At 44.4% G+C, this 16,305-nt stretch overlaps 4 protein-coding genes across 4 annotated transcripts; 3 read left to right on the top strand and 1 right to left on the bottom strand.

Annotated features, from left to right (window-relative positions):
- Positions 1-151: 151 nt before the first annotated feature.
- Positions 152-2,550, top strand: I203_105361 (uncharacterized protein; the record flags this gene model as incomplete). The annotated part of the gene is made up of 7 exons (XM_019144526.1): positions 152-211; positions 291-377; positions 451-530; positions 672-858; positions 958-1,104; positions 1,215-1,784; positions 1,894-2,550. The coding sequence occupies 7 exons, from the start codon at positions 152-154 to the stop codon at positions 2,548-2,550; spliced, it is 1,788 nt and encodes a 595-aa protein (XP_019005861.1).
- Positions 2,551-2,914: 364 nt separating this feature from the next.
- On the bottom strand, positions 2,915-5,339 carry I203_105360 (uncharacterized protein; the record flags this gene model as incomplete). Its single annotated transcript, XM_019144525.1, has 11 exons — positions 2,915-2,986; positions 3,076-3,260; positions 3,359-3,459; positions 3,548-3,729; positions 3,812-4,004; positions 4,084-4,211; positions 4,277-4,354; positions 4,415-4,521; positions 4,586-4,708; positions 4,779-4,973; positions 5,117-5,339. 11 exons carry the CDS (start codon positions 5,337-5,339, stop codon positions 2,915-2,917), a joined length of 1,587 nt encoding a protein of 528 aa, XP_019005860.1.
- A 410-nt stretch (positions 5,340-5,749) lies between these two features.
- I203_105359 (uncharacterized protein) lies at positions 5,750-11,284 on the top strand (the record flags this gene model as incomplete). The annotated part of the gene is made up of 16 exons (XM_065517752.1): positions 5,750-5,798; positions 5,858-5,954; positions 6,029-6,102; positions 6,175-6,358; positions 6,410-6,649; positions 6,710-7,995; positions 8,049-8,089; positions 8,143-8,760; positions 8,818-8,987; positions 9,055-9,202; positions 9,286-9,404; positions 9,461-10,103; positions 10,176-10,459; positions 10,522-10,621; positions 10,701-10,863; positions 10,974-11,284. 16 exons carry the CDS (start codon positions 5,750-5,752, stop codon positions 11,282-11,284), a joined length of 4,527 nt encoding a protein of 1,508 aa, XP_065373056.1.
- A 1,783-nt stretch (positions 11,285-13,067) lies between these two features.
- I203_105358 (uncharacterized protein) lies at positions 13,068-15,937 on the top strand (the record flags this gene model as incomplete). Its single annotated transcript, XM_065517751.1, has 13 exons — positions 13,068-13,186; positions 13,262-13,301; positions 13,459-13,572; positions 13,650-13,770; positions 13,840-13,901; positions 13,968-14,121; positions 14,196-14,556; positions 14,719-15,008; positions 15,079-15,161; positions 15,223-15,249; positions 15,308-15,437; positions 15,514-15,821; positions 15,890-15,937. 13 exons carry the CDS (start codon positions 13,068-13,070, stop codon positions 15,935-15,937), a joined length of 1,857 nt encoding a protein of 618 aa, XP_065373055.1.
- Positions 15,938-16,305: the final 368 nt, after the last annotated feature.

Here is a 16,305-nt window from a genome sequence, read left to right as displayed (position 1 = left end):
AATCAATCACTGTGAGATCTTGCAACTGGATATATCCATAGTTCAAAATCAAGAGTAACGGTCCAAAACTCAACTCAAGGCGGATCATACATATAAAAGTCGACTCTTCGCCCTATGCGTTAGCAATCACCAATAATTACCGCTCGCCATCATGTCGATGTCAACTTCAGACCAGCAGGTCTGGAAGAAGGTGCTTGCGGCGAAGAACAAGGTGGGTCCGAGTTATCTATTATCACATGTGTTACAGGAATCTAACGACACGAGCTGATCATGTTGACGGACCTATCTAGTACATGACAATGCCGCAGATCGAAGCTAGTTTCCCTACGATGGCGAAGAAAGCTGTCACTCAATCCACGGCGAATTTGGTCAAGCTGGTGAGTATCATATATCAACTTCAAGTGACAGTATTGACGCTATTGGATGAACTGATGAAATGGAGGATCGCAGAGATTGTTCAGTACATCCAAATCGAAAGATGACGATAAGACGATATTGTTTCATGCTCATACAGCTGAAGAAGCTAAGCAGTGAGTATAAGTTTGAATCCTTATGCTTTCCGCCGACCCCTTGAGCTCAGATCCCATCATCAAATCCATTCTCGTTATATATCACATTTATACCTTGTCAGAGCTTCAAGCTGATAATCAGATCACGTTGTACTCTTCCAGGAAATCTGCAATGACACCCGAACAGAAAATCGTCTTACAAGTGATCAAACAAGCTGGTGAAAGGGGTATAGCGTCTGCTCAAATAGGCAGACAGATAGGTCACGAAACCATGCCTCAGGCTATATTAAGAAAGACCGTCAAGAATTTGGAATCGAGTGGTCATATCAAGCAATTCAAACCTGTCAACGTAAGTTTAGCAATCCCCAAATCATCTTTCCTCTTTTCTGTGCTTCCAAGTAAGTAGAAAAGACAGCAGACAGCTAATCCTTGTATGTATTGGTCATAGGCCCCAACGACCATTTACTATGTCATGGCCGATGTAAAAATCCCAGAAGAGATATCTGGTGGTATTTGGTTTGATAATAATCAAGAATACGATCAGGGTCTGGTAGATGCCCTATGCCAAGTTCTACAACATAGAGTATATCGGTTGGTGAGTGAGAATTTTTTTTTCTAGTTATCACCTCCTTCTTCCACCACAGTATTTGTACTTTGGTGGTATCTGTCCGCTCTGCTGATGCGCGTCGCTACCCTCCCTTGTAGACATACGTAGATAATCGAGATCGTACTGGTAAGGCCGACCCAGCGGCTCTTAAAGATACCAAAGAATCTCTTTTGGTACCATACGCCATGACTTTATCTAATTCGAAGAACTACAGCTTGTTGACTCCCATGGCATTACGAAACTTTGTTAACAAATCGAAACTTACGTCAGCTGAACTATCAGTGAAAAATATAATGGAGGTTATGAGAGCATTGGAGCTGGATGGTCTGGTAGAATCGATCAAACCTTTCAATGCGTCGATCACATTCCAGGAGGACGATGATGATCATTTAGATGAACGAGAAGGATCGTCGAGTAAGAGGAGGAAGTTGAATTTGGATGATGGAGATGATGATGAAGGTTTGGATAGTGAGGAAGAAGCGAAAGCGAAAGAAAAGGCAAAACAGAAGATAAAGGAGAAAAAGAGAAGGGAAAGACAGAAAGAGAAGAAGAAGAAAATGAAAGAGAAAAAGGAAAAGAAAATGGAGAAGAAGAGGAAGGAGAAAGAAAAGAAGAAGAAAAAGAAGAAGGAAAGAGAGAGAGAGAAAGCTAAGAAGAAGAAATCCATGGTGAGTTACGTTTCAACTTGATTTGAATTTCCAGTCCTGAACGAAATGTATCAAGTCGGTCAGTATGAATGTGAATCTGAATAATTCACTGGCGATTATGTTCTCATAGAAAAACGACACTGCTATTTCCGATTCCGATGACGACCAACTTCTCTCCATCAATGACGAATCCTCTTCTAAGAAACGCAAGAAGCGTTCAAGATCCTCATCAGTCTCTTCAGTCTCTTCCATCTCATCCGTATCTACAGTATCTACAGTATCTACAGTATCGTCCGTATCATCTGTATCATCCGGATCGTCCGACTCGGTATCTTCAGTGGCATCAGACGAAATCGATGATGTCCTCTTACCTATCAAATCTAAATCTTATTCCACCAACAACAATGTTCCGAATAACAATATACCGAATTTTTTCCCTGGTGGATTAGGAGGTGGAATAACTGATTTATCGGATCAATCGATTATATACAAAGCGACTAATAGATTAGTCAACCTCCTAAAAGGTCAAAATGAAATACCATGTGGGAAATGTCCAGTATTTAGCTTTTGCGAAGAAGATGGACCGGTCAACCCTAAGGGATGTACGTATATGAGTCAATATCTGGATGATGAAGTTGGTGGATGGGATAGGAGGGTTTTGGGTAAGATGAGACCTGATTTAGCTGAACCTGAACCAGAACCAGAAGCTGAACCTGAACTGCAAGTTGAGGGGATTGAGGGTGAAATCAATGGGAATGGAGATTATGATATGGATGAAGGACGTTGAAAGTGGATTGAAAAGTAGGTAAGATTAGTATAGATCAAAACGAGGATTTTCACATGATGTGCGGTGTAGACAGGTGATGATTTATTCTGTGTTGACAAGTTATCTGGATAGATGATATCCTGGAATTGCTTTACGAAAACTCAATAATTAACATTTGTGCACATACATTATACGTTTGCTTTGACAGGTCACTCAGACAGATACAGTGATGCATTGAAAATCATCCATATTCATAGATTTTACCTTTGCACTTCATCCGATCCAGTCACAGGTTGGTATATGATAACTCCCTTCATATAGAATTTACGAAAAAAAATCACTTTCTCTCTGTTTCTGAGTTTGATCCACTCGGCGATTCTCGACTCTAAGCTAGAGGTTCGTTCTTAATCCATCTGGAAATCATCGTCAAAGCTCCAACAGGATCATCGTGAGGAACCTATTTTAGCACACCATCAACTATATCAGCATCTAGCATCTAGCATCTAGCGTCTTTTCGAGTGATTCGTAAAGGTATAGGTGACTAACCATATGTCCAGCATTCCTAAATGAAACGAAAGCCAAGTTGCCTGCACCTTCACCAGCAGACTTGGTCCATCCAGCAGTCACATTCTTGGCATCTACGAATACTTTTTTGTGGGCTTTGGCATATGCTGAAGAATATTTAGTTTCGAGGTTATCGACTACTCGAGAACATCCGATGGCGTTGACGACTGAGAAGGTGAGGCAAAGGATGGAGTCAGCGATTCGATCGGCTGACACTCAAAGGTGGTCCATTAAAATAGATGAGGTAGGTCATGGTTGTACTCACGCATGTCAGCTTCACCAGAATAGATCAATACTCTAATTCCGGAATCTACGAGATCGTTCAACAATGCACCGCTGTTATGGGTAGCATCACCTTGTAAGAGGCTAGATAGCATATCATTATCAGTTATAATGGACTCTTTGAACGAGATCAGGGTGATCAGCCGGATGAATAGAAGTAAATTGTACTCACAAGTTCTGGTTGATCTGCATGTTACAACTCTGGAATTCCACATTATCAGGAGCACCCAATTGTTTCTTGATTTCAGGTTTGTTCAGGTAAGTCTCCATCCATGACATCTCTTTGTAACATAATGGTCCATCTGCATCTTTCGATTTATCACATTTTCTTCGAACGTCATACATGTTCAACCCCTAAAAGGCAAATTATCAGTCCGGCCCAACTCAATCGGTATTCATTTGGTATATGGTACTGCGTAGCGTAGGGAAGACTTACAAGTTGCTGCATTTCGTTGAATAGACTCCAGCAATACAGGGCAGCAGGTACACAAGCGAATTTCGAATTTGTCTTATAACAACTTGAGATGAGGTTCTGACATCTTGGAGCTTTGGCTCTGAGAGATACACATTCTGAACCTTCGGGATCTTCGTATGGAGCATAGTGAGAGAGGGAATGATCACAAGCCCAACTGTCATTTTAAGATCATCAGCTGAAGCTTCCGTAGAAAAGCGATGGGATTCGATAGCTGATGCAGTGAAGATGCTTACTCTGGTACGGAACCGAATTGAGCATGAGGATCAGTCAACCCATTTCCAATCATGACCGATGCGAAGTTGAGTTTAGGTACTCCGGGTGTAGGAGCGAGGTCTAAGGCGAGGTTGTTCTTGTAGATGACCTAAACAAAGTAAGATCATGAGTTTGCTGGCCAGACATAAACATAGTAGATGGTCTCATACTCACGCTGGCGATGTTTGGAATGTAAGTACCAGCGTAGGATTCACCGGCAATGTGGAATTGCTGTTTAGAGTATTCTCGGAACTGTACATCGTCAAAGAATGATCAGCTTGACCCCGTCGTTGTTCTGAAAGCTGAACCTACTTGAGAGATGAACAAGATCAAGAAAGCGTAAACATCTTCAGCAGCCGCAGGGGAATTGTTGACTTGTTCTCCTCCATCAGAGTAAGAGTATCCCACACCAATTGGTTCTATACAATAACTCAAAATCAGTAAGCTACTTCCCATCTAGTGGTCAAGTAAGAATTAGCTTACGATCCAAGTATAGTACATTTGCGACACTGTTCCAACTGTGCTCATTGAACGTGACGTTTTCACCCTTTTCTGCAATGTTGCATCCACCTAGTTCGAATAGCAAACCGGTGGTGGATGAACAACCTGTGAATCAAACGTATCAGCAAAGACCAAGTCTAGGGTCTACTTTTGCTTTGAGACAGTTGATACTTACCTGGACCACCGTTCAACCATAGAACGAGCGGATCCTTTTTGGGATTGGATCTCGATTCCTCAAACCAGAAGAACAAGTGTTTAGTCTCGCTTATATCTAGATAACCCGAAAGTTGGTTGACGGTTGGATCGCATAGTTCGGTTTTGACCACTCTGAGCTTGTGTTGAGGGAATGCAGAGTGAGAGAGGGTCAAGTCTGTTTAGTTTTCATAATATGGTAAGCTTGACGCTATTATGTATCGTATAGAGGACGGATCCGAGAAGAATCCGGATGTTAAGGGGAATGAAGTACGATGAAAGGAATCCGACGAGGAAGATGAACGTCAGAGTTTCACTCACATTCGATGCCATCCTTCTCGATGTTCTCTACCTTCAGCGACTCCTCCACTGAGTCATTCTCCAAAAAATCCCACTTCTCCTTGGCAGTAGATACGCTATCTTGTAACCATGATTGAGCGGTATCGATAGCTTGCGAAGCGATCTCGGAGGGAGATTGAAAATTGAGTAGACCTGGTGCTGCGAGAGCAGGAGTGGCTAGCAGAGCTAAGGTAGAGAGACGCATCTTGCTTCACTCAGTTACTGGAATGAAAGATGGGAAAGAGAAAGATGTAAAGATCGATAAGGAAGGGATATATATAGGCCGTAAGTATGATAGATAACCCTCATCGTTGCCACCATGCGACACACACTGTCATCGATTACTCGTACCATCATTACCGGATCAGACTCACAGGGTACTCGTCCTTTGCCGAGACCGGATCGGGACACCATCACGTGACTCCAGATGGGATCCTAGTATAGTCACTCCCCTCACATAAGATATGACTACTCGAGTATGACCTGTCGGCGACCTCCACTTTGAGATTGAGACTCCGATCCAAGCGAAAGCCGAGGTGTAGGTAGGTGTAGTGGGTGAACTCTCATTCCTTCTTTGTCTTTCTTACCTCTATCCACAATCAACATCATACCATCATGGCAGACTTCATGTCAGCGGTACCTCAGCATCACGAGGACGAAGGAGGTGAGCTCGACCGTTCATGATCTGCATGGAATCGGACCAGGAGCTGACTGCCATGACAGATGTATGTCGTGTATGCCGAGTCGAAGGGGACGAAGCGGACCCATTGATTTACCCATGTAAATGTTCGGGAAGTGTCAGATTCGTACATCCAGATTGGTGAGTCAGCTTTGAATCTACTCTTCAACTTGAAGGACATGAAGGAGCTGATGGTCGTGCTGTGTATTATTCAGTTTGAAGCAATGGCTAGCTCAGACGGGGAAGAAGCATTGTGAAATCTGTGGACATAAATATACCTTCACGAAGAGTATGTATATGTTGCTGAATGATCAACACAAACAGTCCAGTGACTGGCGCTGACCCACATAACGCTCTGTAGTATACCCAGACCAGCTACCTGAAAGGATACCGCCGACTGTATATATACGTCAAACACTCTTATGGCTATGTCGTCAACAATTATGGGTAGCAAGGTGTATACTAGTGGTGGTCACATGGTTGATTGTATTGCCTAGTCTGAACATGTTCAGTCTCAGATCATTATTGTGGATTGCAGATCACATGTGAGCTATTTGACGTCTGTAACAACACCCTAGCTGATCGTGTGCTTGTAGAGGATATACTAGACCTGACCCCACAGACGACACAGAGTTACTATCCGAATTAGTCCAGAACGTGACCGATTTGGTCACCTCAAACACCACAGATCATAGCACGATGAACATAACAATAGCCAATCACAACACGACTCTCGCCAATAATACCAGCGATAGCACTTCAGGAGGACCCGGAGATACCTTATTTGGTATGCTTAAAACAGCGATAGAAAGGTGGATGAAAGGAGATGAGAGCAGGTATGTCATACTTCTTTCTTCTTCACAATCAATCACAGCTCCGCTCACCTGATTGCTCAGTGCCATAAGCTTCGTGCTTCGTGGCCAGATCCTCTCAATATCCCTTGCAGCTGTACTAATCGGCTTGATCCTGCTAAGAGAATGGATAACCCAGCATAACTGGCAAGAAGGTGCCAGACCTCAGATAGTGGAAGAAGGCGAGATCAATCCAGATGAATGGATGATATTCAACGGAATGGCAAGGAGAACTACGGATGTCATGGCTGCTATACTCGGGAAAGCCAGGGAGCACAGAGAAAGACGATTACACAGACTCGATCGGGAGCAGGAAGAAAGAGAGGAGAGGGAACAGAGGGAAGAAGCTGGGATGAGATTGGCTCAAAGAGTCTTAGAAGCTGCCGGTAGAGAACAGCAGGATGAAGACGACTTAGTCGAAGATAATAGCATATTGATGGATTTACGTAGGGAAGCTGAGAAAGTGCGAAATGAAAGATCGGAAGATGGTCAGAATGAAGAAACTCTTTTCAAATTTAGACCTATACCCACTCAACCGGATGCTATAGCATCTGCATTAGAGGAGTATAGAAAGAATCATAGAGGAAGGGAAGAATTACAAAGACTGGAGGAGATTTCTGGATTTCAGGACGAATTACTAGGTATCGCCGGAGAATCCAGCCAACAAGCTGTAATCGATACACAGAATTCGCCAACATGGTCATCATCCTCGGAAATATTTGAAGGTGAAGCCGATGCTGGACCCAGTAGACCCAGATTGGACAGGGTCGGTACGGGCGTCGAAGTGGCAAGTGTGCCGATGGGAGATAGGAACGACTCGTTGAAGAAATCGAAGGAAAGAGAAGAAGTCAGGTATAGAGCGCCAGAGATGTTGAAGAAGGATAACGATGGCGATGAAATGGAAGCTGGACCAAGTGGAAGTCGGATAGTAGAGGAAGGGAACATACCCCTATTTCTACCGCCTTCACCGACACGTACGGCGTCGTCATCAGGTTCGAATAACAATGTTTTCAGAGCAGGAGAAACGATACGATTCGATCAAGATGGGAATCTGCTTCACGATATACCTCAACCTGCTACTCCTGCGATGGATATTCCCATTATACAACCTCCACCTGAAATCGCTCGCCCGGATGGTGACGAAGAGGGAGATTGGGAGGATGAACCTGACGGAGAGGCTGAGATTAGAGAAATAGAAGATAACGAAGAAGAAGAAGCGGACGCTGATGGCGGCGTACGGCCATTGGAAATTAGACCTGTACAAGTCGAGTTCATGGATGAGATGGAAGAAGAGCCGTGGGATGGAGACGATTGGAATGGGATTCTGGAAGGTAAGCTAGTGTATGATGGGTTTCTGAACTTGCGCTAACAGTTCGACAAATAGTGGTGGGATTGATTGGACCTCTACATGGCTTATTCCAGAATGTAAGCTGACGTACCAGTCGCGCGAGGCGAATCAATTGACAGTCTCAATTCAGGTCCTATTCGGTGTCATCATCATGTCCGCCGCCATATCAATATTTATCGGTTTACCTCTTCTCATCGGGAAACTGTTCATGTCCACTGACATCATTCGCACTGTACTATCCACCGCCGGTCGAACCTTATACCTCATTCGGAAAGTCACCGACCCAGTTGTTGATATCATATTCGAGATAGTGAAAGAGGTCGTTGCCCTGCCGCTGATCACATCGATCAGAGCGGCCGAAACTATCTTAGCGCGAAAACTAGGGTTGAGTGATGGTGGAGCAAGAAGGGACATATTATCGAAATTAACCTCGATCCTTTCCATTAAGACATCCTCTACAGCGTCTTCGTCGGCGGCGAACGTTGAAGAACAAGGCAGATATATTGGTTTGTTAGGTGATGGTCTCGCATGGGTTGGCCAATATGCCTACGATCTCTACACAGCTTATGTCGCAGCCAAACGTAGAATATCAATCTCAAATTCTGTTTCACATCGCTTGATCACTGTTTCCAGTGGGTATGGAGTGGCGGCTGCGATTGTAGGCCTGATTGCTCTTCCCGGAGAGAATGGAGGTACAATCAGTAAAGAATTGAAGAAGATCGTCAAAGATCATGCGATGTTTTTGAAGGTGAGTGAATCGGAATCTAAACGATGGATAATTCGACTGAAATGTGTGATCATGTAGCTCGCCTTCTTCATGATCCTTGAACTCGGTGCATTCCCCTTGGGTATCGGTCTAATGATTGACGGATGTACTGTACCACTCTGGCCTGGAGCTACCTTGCTAGGTAGACTAGAGAAGTTGAGGGATGGACCTTTCGGAGTTATGTTCTTGGATTGGCTTGTGGGGACCATGTAAGTCTCATATGGTCATCACCTCGGTGCAGAACGTCTGCGCAAGTGAGCTGACATCCCATCGCAGGTTCATGTATCAATTTGCCACTCTGCTGTCTCATATTCGGAAGCTCTGCAGACCAGGAACATTGTTCTTCATTCGTGACCCTGCAGACCCAAATTATTCACCTGTGAAGGATATAGTGGAGAAAAGTGCCTTCTCTCAACTCAGAAAGGTACGCATTGAGCCTCGAGTCTTCAGTTGACGAGCGGAAAGTTTCTGCTGCGCTGCAGCTGATACGCTTTCTTCCTATAATAGCTCGGCACTTCCGCTATCATGTACTCCGTCATCGTTTTCACTCTATTTGGTGGCTCCTGTTGGAGTCTGGCCTATATGCCATACATCAAGTTCTTGCCCTTGAGGCTAGATCCCACATTGTAAGTCATGATGACATGTTTCCCTAGCTGGGAGTATTGCTCACATCACCTCCCAGTGGCCCTCTCACCTCCATACCGTTCGACTTGCTCTTCCTCCATCTCGTCGTCCCGCCCACTGTGACTTATATTCGACCTCGACATCGATTCCGTAAGATCATGACGCTATGGTGGAAATCTGCCATCAACTTATTCCGATTGAATACACTTATGGCCAGACGATCCACCACGACTGACCATACCAAGCTAGACACAGGACCCAACAAGCTCGAAAAAGTATGGCCAATCTTGGATCCACTTTATCAAGTCATGTTCGGTAAATACAAGAATGAATCCACAAAAGCGCGTGTACCGGCCTCTGATCAAGTGATACTTCTCCCTCCCGCCCAGAGAAAGGCAGAAGGTGGAGTGTTCATAGCGCTCAATGAAGAGGGTGTACCCAACACTCCCGAGGATAAGATGAGATTGCTAAAGCAAGACAGAAGAGCTAGAGAAGCCGCTAGAGATCCTCTTAGGGACTACGAAGTAATTCATCTACCTAAATATTGGAGGACTAGAATACACACCTTCATCGGTACCACGTTACTTATGGCTGCTACTGTGTTGGCTGTAAGTGCATTCGGTCCAATCGTCGTAGGTAGATTGGCAAGTACTTTGGTCGGTAACGGAAAAGGTAAATTGGTACATGACGGGTACAATTGGGTAAGTGACGATTCCCTCATCTTTTCTACCAAATCAGTGTATGCTGATTCATGTTCGATTGCGATTGGTCAGTTGTTTGGCGCCTATATCATCTACCTATCCCTCTCTCTCGGTTTATTTGCCCGAAGACATATCGTAACGTTGTCCAAAGCAGGTAGACTCCGAAGATCAGCTCGATCCACCAGGATCAAACGGACATTGATCCGATATCTAGCAGGAGCATATGGATTGATGACCATCTATGGCATCATACCCTTCGCTGTTGGGTTGCTGGGTGATATCTATGGGAGTACCTTCTCATGGACGAGGAAAGGGTCTGCGGGAGGTAGGATAGTAGTTCATTTCTGGGATACTTGGTCAGTTCAGTCTATTGCTGCAGTGTGCATGATGTCAAGCTTATGGCCTGTTGTGATTATAGGGCACTTGGTACTGTCGTTTGCTCGTTGAGTGTTGGTTTAATGAGTAATGTGAATCGGATGAAGCCCCCAAGAGGGTCGTTATTGGACAAACTGAAGGATGTAAGTGATACATTCGGCTATTTTGGATATCTCAGCCAGACATGCGACAAATAGCTGATAGACTTTGGTATCTGAATAGCAATTCCGAACCCCCTTCCCTGGCGATCTGTCAACGACACATAAGATCTTCTTACCTGTCATTGGAAGTTTGCTCGTATTCATCTTATCTCCCTTTGTCGTTACGCTCATTGTGGCAGGAGTGACTAAGGGTAAATATGGTGATGAGGTATATCAAGCTATACGTGAGTTATATTTCGCAAATTAACCTCATGTCCTGCTTTCATCAGTCCCAAAATTGCAATTGATCGATATGATAAGTATTAGTGCTAATCTTGTTTGTACATTACAACAGTCCAGGCGATCATTCCCCTATTACTTCTCTTATTCGCCGCTCTAGCTATCCGAGAATATTTCACTTCATATTGGGGCAAAATGCGACAAACCATGATTGACGCTGAGTATGTCGTAGAAGAAAGAGTGGAGAACTATGATCCAAGTAAAGAAGATGAGAAGAAGAAGAAACAGAAGCAGAAGAAGACCGAACAGAAGAAAGACAATGAGGTCGAAGTGGACGAGGAAGCAGAAGAGAATGAGGATGAGGATGATTGGGAGGATGAAGAACAGGAAGAACAGTTTAGGGATGATGTGGTTGTTGTTGAGTAATATCTGTGTATACCCTGCATGTTACTCGAGATACAGTATTACATGTGGACGCTCGCTGAAAAAGTTGCAAGGATTCGTCTCAGTGTGGATTACAGAGGATGCTCGTCACTCACTCGCTCGACCTTTCAAACTCTTGCTCTCGTCTATCCTGTGTCCTTCGTGGGAACTTCCATGACGCAATGGACTTCTTAGTCCTCAAGCATTCTAGCCGATGGACAGCTTACAACTTGTAGCTACAAGAGCATGGCGCCCAATTCTTCTGCGCAGTCAGACTGTCGGACCGTAATTCTCCTGACGAGGCATGGAACGACCATGCAGAGTCATGTTCGGACCACGATTCAAAACTGAAGACTAGTGATGGCGATCATATGTGGCCATCATCTTTCATCGCATAATGCATGCCCATGAGTGGCAAACTGGATCCCTCTGCAGTGTAGCGTCATTCCATCAGATTCTTATACACGGACCTACAAATTTTCGACCTCTCATTGCCCAGTTCGGCTGGCATCTTCTCCATTAGTCGAGGGATGAAAACAAAACAGCTTGCCCAATTGCACTAAGTTGGACTCGACCGTATCCCTATGTAGGGAATCGATGTCATAACGTGTGATCAGATCCTTGAGCGATCGCTCGTAATTTGAGCAGATCCGACACTGGAGATCAGCATTGTCAGATCTCGAATGTGAGTTTCGAGTCTCCAGGAACAGGTCGCCATAATCCACAAAAAACCACTTCCCGAATCCTGAATGGTCGACTTCTTGTTTGGGTTCCCACTTCTCCATTTCCTCGCTGGTCATATGTCTCCGGGACGGTTGGCTCTGAATTCAAAGAGATATCTTGGCGCCGGTGATCAGTTCGGGCTTGAGGGCCGTCTCACTTCAGAGCTATTCATGATGATGATGGTGTTGGCATGAAAACGATTTGGGCTTCATAGAGGGGCTTAGTAGTCAAGCATAGGATCTCGAGAAAGCAAAATGATGCTCTTCAGCCATTGATATATTCTCTTCCCATTGATACATTTGCTCAGAACTCTCAAACACAGTTGCCTTATCTCCCTTTTGGAAGAGGTGATCGTGACGTAGCATTCACGAAGGCCAAGTCTAAGGTAGCTTTCAAATCTCCACCCGGAATATTCCCGGGAGCATGAAGAATTTAGGGAGATGGTCCGAGGTATCGTTTCATCGAGAGCGGAAGACTTTCCGCGAGTGCCTTCGTCTTGTCACCAGAGCGCCAATCCCTATACCTACAGTGTTCAAGCTTATCATCGACATTAACAATACTTTTTACATGGTGCATGCAGCTGATAACCTGTCTCTTCGGCCGCTTGGTGTCATTATCGGATATGAGCGGTGCCTTGATACTGCGCTCCGATGCGGCAACTTGATCTGGATTCAGGGTTCCATCGCCAGTGATTTTCGAATTTTGGTCAGTGACGTTAAGAACATAATCAGATATTCGAAAAAACATCATCCTCAACAAGCAAACGAAAACGAAAACGAAAAAAAGAGTAGGTAGGACATTAAACTAGACCAACAACCCCAAAAGGACGCGATCTCCCCCGACGACCAACTTTTATATCTACACATTTGCTCAGTTGTTGATGGATAATCATCTAGTCAAGGAATATCTGCTCAAGGTCAAAGACACATTCAAGATGATCAGAGGAAGGTGAGTTGAACGCGTTTCAGATCCACAGAAACACCTCCACTTCGCCTAAATCCTCTCCCCAATTTCTTCATATCTCGACTGATAGGACAGGATGATAGGAAGAATTGCTGATACCATGTCCAGCTCATCCAAAATCGCTCGAACGAGAGTGGTCGCCCCTTCAAGTCGACCTCAATCACGAGGTCTGGCGGATAGGACTATAATAGCTGCCAACAAAAACCAGGTGCCTATCAGGTAAGTCAGGCTATATATCAAAAGGCATGTCTACCGGGTGAAGTGAGTGCTTATCGATGTCTTATTTCCTTACAGGACCAATCTTCGGGGTTCTGCTTTGCTCAACACCCCCCGTGTGAGTTGTATATTCTTGCTCTGACTTGAGTTGAAGACGCTGACTAGATGAGTCTCCTTGATTGCCAAAATAGCTCAACAAGGTATGTCAGAATACATCTATACAGTAAACCACTAAGAAACAGAGATAGCGGAACTGATATATGATGTCAATGTAGGGTGCGGGATTCTCAAGAGAAGAAAGACAGATTTTCGGCTTGGAAGGATTCTTGCCTTATGATGTGCATTCTCTTGAGAAACAAGCTCTGAGAGCTTACAACCAGCTTCTCAAGGTGAGCACTACACATACCTTAATTATCGTGTACAGATGGATCAAGCAGATGCTGACATTGACTTGTTCTCAAATTAGCAACCCTCTGTAATCCTCAAACATGCTTTCCTCGCTTCTCTCCGAGATCAGAATCAAGTTCTGTTCTACAAAATCATGCAAGATCACTTGAAAGAATTGCTCGGTGTTCTCTATACTCCCGGTGAGCAATATTTTGCAAACTGTGATGATCAAGATATCTAGGCCAAAAGCTTATATAATAGAATGACAGGTGCCGCTGAAGCTGTCGCCAACTACTCCAACCTTTTCAGACGTCCTGTCGGATGCTATATTGTATGTTAAGCTGTTTAACCCGGGAGTGCTTAGAATCAACCGAGCTAATATATGTTGTGCCATCAGTCCTTCCCTAATCAAGATGGTATGCGAGCTCAGCTCGAAGGTCATTTGCTGGACGTCAACAGGACCGCAGACGTAGCGTACGATTCAAACAATCCTCATGATGCTATCGATTTGGTGGTAGTTACAGATGCAGAGGCTATTTTGGGTATTGGAGGTGAGTTTGGACTTCGTCTCTATCTTATCCTTCTAAACTCGTCACTGTGACTGACTATGTATCTGGCTCCTTAGACCAAGGTGTTGGAGGTATTACCATCTCAACATCCAAAGCCGCCCTATATACTTTAGGAGCAGGTATAAACCCCAATCGAATTCTCCCCGTCGTACTAGATTGCGGTACAGACAACCACGCTTTGTTCTCCGATTCGCTTTACATGGGTTGGAAACGTACGAGAATTAGGGGTAAGAACTATGATCAATTCGTTGACAGGTTTATCAAGAATTGTAGAGAGTTATTCCCCAATGCTATCATCCACTTTGAAGATTTCGGTATGGCCAATGCCTACAGGTTGATGGAGAAGTACAAGCACATTCCAATGTTCAATGATGATATTCAAGGTACTGGTGCTGTAGCGCTTGCTGCGTTGATTGCGTGAGTGATTGTAACCTTTCTAAACTAAACAAAACAGGATTGTACTGATGAATATGATGTTTCCTCTTTCTTTATCATCTACCCCATTATGTGCCAATTTTGATACGTCACTGCATCTTTCCCATAATGTCCTACCTTCACTTGTCCTTCGTCTACATACAGCGCCATCAAAGTGTCCGGTGCAAGTCTGAAAGACCAGCGAATCGTAATTTACGGAGCCGGATCAGCAGGTATGGGTATCGCCGAACAGATCAAAGATGGACTCATGATTCTGGAAGGTCTCACGGAGGAGGAAGCATGCAGAAGGTTCTGGTGTGTGGATAGGAATGGATTGTTGGTGGAGAGTATGGGTAACAATTTGAGACATGCTCAATTACCTTATGCTAGACCTGATGAGGAGACTGAACATTGGGCTAAGAGCGAGGATAACGAAGGTACTTGGTTAATGGATGGTGAGTGGGGATGAACGCTGATCCGTCCTCGCTACTTTCATGCTGATTGAGGTATCCGTATTGAACATAGTCGTCAAGAATGTGAAACCTACTGTATTGATCGGTACTTCAACTCACTCACGAGCTTTCTCAGAAGAACTCATCAGAGAGATGGTGAGTCTCATAGTTTGAAATTCCATAGTAAGGATATAAACCTGATTCGTACCGCTTCTAGGGTAAACACGTCGAGAGGCCTATTATTGTGAGTCTTCTCAATTCGATAGATGTGGGCCAATCAGCTAATTTTCGAATTCTCACAGTTCCCCATGTCAAACCCTACCGCCCTCTGTGAAGTCGATCCAGCAGATGCCCTCCACTGGACCGAAAACCGAGCTTTGGTAGCTACTGGTTCCCCATTCCCACCTGTTGAATTAGGCAATGGTAAACAATGTGAGTTGAATCACTTCACACGCCATATACATTGAGTCTGTTGTAGTCGCATGCTAATTTAAATTCGAATTCGTAGATACTGTTGCTCAAACCAACAACGCTTTGATCTACCCCGCTTTAGGACTCGGAGCTATCCTCGCTCGATCCAACACCATCTCAAACTCAATGTTAATGGCAGGAGTCAACTCGCTCGCTTCCCTCTCTCCAGCATTGTCTAACCCCGAAGCTTCCCTCTTACCTGATTTGGCCGACGTTCGGAATGTCTCGGTCGACGTTGCTGCTGCAGTCGTAAGGCAGGCGGTACAGGATGGTAATGCGAAAGATGAAAATACCATCAAGGTTGTCAATGGGAAAGGACCATTACCCCTTGAGGAATACATCAGGGTGAGCGTTTATATCAAGATCAAGTAAACCGAGAATGCAAGCTGATCAATGGAATGATCGTTGATCAGTCACGAATGTGGGACGCAGTTTATAGACCTCTTGAACTTGTCGATTAATACAAACAAATCTTCAAGTTACCTATTGCACTTAATTTCCCTTGATATATAGACATTATAGACAATTCTTGTTACTCGACTACCTGATCACTCTTGTTTCCTCTCACAATACCATCGACGTATGTTCGGATAGGAATTCGACGTATGTTCGGATAAGAATGTTATTCGGTTCTTGTAGGATCGCTTTTAAGGCTCTCAGAATATCATTATAGCATGCATGTTTCTCATATGAACTGTACACCATAATCGATGTTGGCCGCATGTTCTTGTCACTAGTTATCACTGCTCAACCACAATCATGTCTGTAACTGGTCAACTCATCAATCATTCATTGATGTCATTTCATTGACGATTCTAATCTACAACAG

This window comes from Kwoniella mangroviensis (assembly GCF_000507465.2).
Source record: "Kwoniella mangroviensis CBS 8507 chromosome 1 map unlocalized Ctg02, whole genome shotgun sequence".
Lineage (NCBI taxonomy): Eukaryota > Fungi > Basidiomycota > Tremellomycetes > Tremellales > Cryptococcaceae > Kwoniella > Kwoniella mangrovensis.
The sequence above is the reverse complement of the archived record's forward strand: the minus strand, read 5'-3'. Positions and strand labels throughout refer to the sequence as shown.